Consider the following 6,102-nt stretch of genomic DNA (forward strand, 5'->3'; position numbering starts at 1 on the left):
CGCCGCCCCCGCCCCGCGGAGACCCGCCGGCGTCGGGGCTGCCGGCCGGGGAGCAGAAGCCGTGCTCGCCGTTCCGGCTCTTACAGGACCGGACTGCGCCTCTCGCACTGTCGCCGCGCGCGGCCGCCCGGGCGGCGGGGGCTCCGACGCCTCGTCGTGCCACCTGGGCGCTAGCTCGGACCGTCGCCCGCCCCGGCGCGCTCCCGTCTGGCAACCCTGACCGCCCGCTAGCCGCGGGCTGCTCCGCGCCCGCGGAGGGGGCGCCTCGCGGACGCTCCTACACGTACCGACACCTACAGACACACGCATACCTTCTCCTATCGACCCCCCAGGCGCGCACGTAGACTTCGGCGTCCTTCTGCCGATGAACTGCATGAAGGACCCGTTAAACCTGGAGCGCCTGGGAGCCGGGAATAAGCTGTGCTCCTCCTCACCTTCCTCCTCCTCCTCCTCCCCTCCTCCTCCTAAATTCATCATGCTTGCCACCACCATCCATCCGCGCGGGCCATGGCGACGGCGCTGGCGCCGGGGCAGGGGCGCTCCCCTGGAGTCCGCCAACACCGGCTGGAGGGCACACCCATCCGACACCTCCAGCCCGCAGGGCCTGCAGGCGTAAGAGGGCGCGAGCGGCAGAGACCCCAGCCGAAGGGCGCCCCCGCCGTTCACTCTTCGACCCGGCGGGCAGGCGGCCCCGCAGCCCTGCGGACCGCGATGCGCCGCCGCCCCTCTGCCCGGGGTCGCCCCGCACCCGAGCCGAGATACGTTTCGTGGTTTTTCGCGTGCGGTATCTGTGTGCCGGCTATAGGAGAGACAATGACATGTGTAAGGGTAGACGAATAGCACGTATACCGGTGGGAGAACCGTATGGATACAGACTGGCAAATAATGTGGGAATTGATGGGCGAGTAATATGGATACAGATGGACAAAGGATATGGATATATACGGACAAAGAATATTGTTATAGGCGGGCAAATAATACTAATACAGGCAGGCGAATAATACGGGTGTAGATAGGCAAATAATAAGGATTACATGTATACAGATGGGAGAATAGTGTGGATGCAGATAGGTGGAACGCTTGCATACGGAGAGGCGGCTCAGTCCCGCTGTCCCGGCGGCGGCGGTTCCACCGGGAGGAGCCGCTCGTGAGTGCCCGCGGGCGCGGAGGGGCCGCGGCGGCGGGAGGCCGGCGTTGGTTAATCATTACAGCGCCGAGTCGCGTTCGGGGCAATCTGCGGGATACAGCAGTGCTGGGGACAAGCCCTTCCCCAGCCGCTGGTGAGGAGGCTGAGGAGGCTGAGGCGCCCTCGTTTTTCGCCTTGGTTTTTTTTTTTTTGTTCACCCCCCCCCCCCCAGAGAAAGATAAGAGTCAACAGAGCAAGAACGAGGATGCGGGGCCCGAGGACCCCTCCAAAAAGAAGAGGCAGCGACGGCAACGGACTCACTTCACCAGCCAGCAGTTGCAGGAGCTGGAGGCCACCTTCCAGCGGAATCGCTACCCAGACATGTCCACCCGGGAGGAGATCGCCGTTTGGACCAACCTTACCGAGGCCAGGGTTAGGGTAAGTCCCGACACAGCACTCCAGCTCGGAGCAGCGGGGGTCAGGGAGGGTGGGAAAAGGGAAGGAGGGCTGAAATGTTTGCAGCTGCTTTCGATTTTGGCTTGTATGTAAACTTCTGAGCCTTTGCACAAAAGCAGGGCAGAGCAGGACATTTCTGTCAGAGCGAGACAGATTGGGATCCTTCTCTGTGTGTCCGAAATATGGTTTGCTGCACGTTTCGCCTTCACTGTGCGATGCGTCCCGCTCCTTTTGATCGAAACGCTAATGAAAACATTAGCTAAGAAAGCAACTTGGAACAGGCTGCAACCTGCGCTCTTTCTAATGAGAAAAAGATGTAAAATACACAAGAGCTTTTGCTTCACTCCGAGGCACTCCCAAACGTGCCCTTCCTTGCATTTTCTATTTCTTTTGGTTTCACAATTCGACGAGCGTCTCTCTCCGCCCTTTCCCCCCCTCTGAGATTTATGGGACCATCGCGGCGCTGCAGAGATGCCGCGGCCGGATCCTGCTCGCCTGCAAACGCCACGCTGGGGGAAAAAAAGAAAAACAACAAACCCCAACACGCACATGCAAAAAGAAGCCTGTAAATGGGCCGAACCTTCAGACTTTCGGAAATCCCACATAAATCCTCCCCCTGATGTCGATTGAGGAAAGCGAGACAGTGAGAACTGGGGTCAGCAGCGAGCGGGGCCGGCTCTCCGCCCCGAGCTGGAGGTGTTGGCGACGGGGCAGCCCCACGGCGGGAGCGGGACGCGGCCGGGCCGGTGTCCTGCACGGAGCGCTGTCGGTCGCAACGCGGCTTTTGCCGGAGTTTTTGTTTCGGTCCGCGCGATGCCTCCAGATCGGGCCCGACCCCGTGGTGTACGGCCAGCTCCCGCCCTGCTCGACTAGGGTGGGGGTTACCACAAACACCCCGAGGTCGGGGTGGTTTCAATACACACGGTGAGGCTGCTGCTGGCGGCTGCCCGACGGGTCAGACACTCAGATGTGGATTGGGAAAGGGAACGTTTTCCCCATTGTCTGCGGGGAGGGTCCCTTAGATCTCGTTTAACACGTTGTTAAATGGCGATTTTTTTTTTCTTTTTCCTTTTTTTTAAATTCCTTTTTCTTTTCTCCCCCCCTTCTCCCCTTCCTCCCGCCAAAGGCAGTCGAACGAGTTTGTTTAGAAAGTAGTTTTCGGCACTGGAAGCTTTCACGCAGGAGGAACTTGTAGCTTTAGCAAACTGCAGCAAGGATTTATTAGTTGCTGGCTTCCCCCTCCTTCCCCGTACCACTGCCTTAAATATTACGCGGATTTCCAGGAGCTTTGCCCTCGCTTTTGCACTTTTGTATTTCCCCTGGATGGCTTCAGGGCGGAAAAAGCCAAGGGAGAAGGGGGAAAAAAACAAGAGAAATGAAGGGGCGGGGTGGGGGGGAGAGGGAAGAGAGAGAATAAGAAGGGAGCGTTGGCCTCTGTGGCGCGAATTAGAGCATCACGAATTATACGGGGGCTAACAGGGTGGGGGGGACAGGGGGACTGGGGTGGGGAATGGAAGGGTGGGGGTGGACGAGGGTGGAATGACGCGGCCACGAATCTACCTTGCTAAACCCGGGTGGCCTCGGGGGTGCTCGGCGGTCCCGGCAGCACATCGCTACCCCAGCCCAGCGCGGGGCTCCACAGCGGAGAAGGCGAGTCTATATATGGATGTGTATATATATATGTTCGTACACATTTTTATATATAACTTAGATACGAACATGCTCGGCTGTTGCCCTGAGAACCTGCAAAGGTGGTTATAGTGGTTCCTGACTAACTCGCCTCTCACATCTCCCTCCCTTCCTCTCCCCCCTTTCCAAAGGTTTGGTTCAAGAACCGCAGAGCCAAATGGAGAAAGAGAGAAAGGAACCAGCAAGCCGAGCTATGCAAAAACGGCTTTGGTCCACAGTTTAACGGCCTCATGCAACCCTATGATGACATGTACCCTGGCTACTCGTACAACAACTGGGCGGCCAAGGGCCTGACCTCCGCTTCCCTCTCCACCAAAAGCTTTCCTTTCTTCAACTCCATGAATGTCAACCCTCTGTCTTCTCAGAGCATGTTCTCCCCTCCAAACTCCATCTCCTCCATGAGTATGTCTTCAAGCATGGTACCCTCTGCAGTCACCGGGGTCCCTGGCTCCAGCCTCAACAGCCTGAATAACTTGAACAACTTGAGCAATCCCTCCCTGAATTCTGCAGTGCCAACGCCAGCCTGTCCTTATGCTCCTCCAACGCCTCCGTATGTTTATAGGGACACATGTAACTCGAGCTTGGCGAGTCTGAGACTTAAAGCCAAGCAGCACTCCAGTTTTGGCTATGCCAGTGTGCAGAACCCCGCTTCCAACCTGAGTGCTTGCCAGTACGCGGTGGACAGACCCGTGTGAAACATTCAAGTAGGAAACACTGCATGGGAATCCCTTCCCATTTCCCGCAGAGACTGAGAATTTCACTAGAAAGTAATGGGCACTAGAGAGAAAGAGAAAGGAAGAAAAATCAGACAGAGTCAGAGAAAGAGGAAGAGACAAAGAGAAAGAGGAAAAAAAGAGGAAACCACTGAAATAAGATAGTTCCTTTGTTTTCAAAGGACCTCCTACAGATTCTGAGATCTTTCTTTCACTAAGAGTATTTCAACAGTTACAAGGACATATATATATATATGGACAAATGTTTGACTGGATATGATATGACATTTTAATGTTACTATAAGCTTGTTATTTTTTAAGTTTAGCATTGTTAACATAAAAATGACTGAAAGGATGTATATATATCGAAATGTCAAATTAATTTTATAAAAGCAGTTGTTAGTAATATCACAACAGTGTTTTTAAAAGGTTAGGCTTTAAAATAAAGCATGTTACACAGAAGCGATTAGGATTTTTTCGCTTGCAAGCAAGGGAATGTATATACTAAATGCGACACTGTATGTTTCTAACATATAATTATTAAAAAAAATTGTGTGAATATCAGTTTTAGAATAGTACCTCTGGTGGATGCAATGATGTTTCTGATATTGCAATGTAAAACATGCCCTGTGTATAACATTTCGTACAATATTATTGTTTTACTTTTCAGCAAACATGAAAAAAAATGTGTTTTATTTCATGGGAGTAAAATATACAGCATACACTTCTGTCTGGATTTTTTTTATTTACTGAGCCAAGCTGTGCAGTGGTAACTAGTCTGCAGTGATTGACTGATCGTTGATACTGGATCTCCTTCTCCGAAAACTCGTGGCAGTACTTTTGCAATGTAAATAAATGCTGGCATTTTTTTTTTTCCACACACAAAAAAATATCCCTCTTGCCAACGTTGCGTACTAGAGAAACTCGGGGCTTGGACCCTATGGATCCTTTTATTCCCTTGTGCAGCCCTGAGAAAATGGATTATTTGACATCGTTGGCCTCGAGAATTACCAACCACAAAATTGCTATATCTGGAGCATAAATTTATCCTGCTGTGAAGGAAGCTTTTATTACATTAAAGAACAAGGAGTGGGGAAAAAAAAAAAAAGAAAAAAAAAGAAAGAAAGAAAAAAAAAGGCAGCTAATTTGCAAACAAACTGCTCCTGTTCAAAATAATCCATCCCCTTTGCCGCCCCTTGCACTCACCTTCTTCCTTCAGCGGGGAGATCCTTCATGTAATATAACATTTCTATTTCCAAATCCCCCTTTCAGACATGAAGAGAAACAAAGAGCAGCCCAAATAACCGCAACCCCGCGGAGCGCGGGGGGTGAGAGGTTAGCCCCGAGTTTCCTGCAACTTCGTGCTGCAACACGTCGTTGAAGGGAAAGGTCGTGCTCTCGTGTGTTTTGTTCTAAATAATATTGACCCATTCATTCTCAACCTGCTTGTTCGTGAAATTATACAGGATTATAACTTTGCCATCGCTGGACAATTGAAACAAATCAAGATGAATTGCTGCTCGGCCCTCCCATCGGCTCACACCCCGGGCGGGCGAGGAGGGGCTGCCGGGAGGGTGGGCAGCCGCAGGACCCGGCGGGAATATCGACACACTATGAAATTCTGCAGGCGCGTTAACTGGCGAGGGGAGCAGGGGACGGCAGGAAAGAAACTCACGCGGTGAGGGCGAGCTTCCTCCTTGAGCGGCCTTTGCGCGCTCGTTGCGCGCTTTTGTGAGGTCGGGAGGAGCCGCTGAGGTAGCCCGGGGGTGGGCGGACACGGTGGAGGGGGTTCCTTCCCCCCTCAGCGGTTAGAGGGGGAGAGGAGTAGAAGGGGGAGAGAAGAGGTCAGCACCCTGCGCTTTCCCACGAGGAAAATGCTTCCCCCACACGAAATCAGGGTATTCACCCGCGGGACCATTTGCAGCGTGGGCAGACCCCAGACTCCACTTTTTTTTCCCCCTCATTTTTTATTTTCACTTAACCCCTTTAATTTTTATTTTCCTCCCCCCCTTTTTTCCTTCTTCAAAAATTTTTTATTAGATTTTTTTTGTCTACCTTATTTTGTTGTGTGGTTGAGGTTTTTAAAATTATTTTAGTATTTTACACCTTTCTGTTTTC

At 52.3% G+C, this 6,102-nt stretch overlaps 1 protein-coding gene across 1 annotated transcript; it reads left to right on the forward strand.

Moving 5' to 3' along the window:
• The first annotated feature begins 507 nt into the window (after positions 1-507).
• On the forward strand, positions 508-4,706 carry PITX2 (paired like homeodomain 2). The gene is made up of 3 exons (XM_029959483.1): positions 508-779; positions 1,045-1,564; positions 3,403-4,706. The coding sequence occupies exons 1-3, from the start codon at positions 508-510 to the stop codon at positions 3,964-3,966; spliced, it is 1,356 nt and encodes a 451-aa protein (XP_029815343.1). The 3' UTR covers positions 3,967-4,706.
• Positions 4,707-6,102: the final 1,396 nt, after the last annotated feature.

This window comes from Manacus vitellinus, unplaced genomic scaffold (assembly GCF_001715985.3).
Source record: "Manacus vitellinus isolate BGI_N305 unplaced genomic scaffold, ASM171598v3 scaffold_0_pilon, whole genome shotgun sequence".
NCBI classification, from domain to species: Eukaryota; Metazoa; Chordata; class Aves; order Passeriformes; family Pipridae; genus Manacus; species Manacus vitellinus.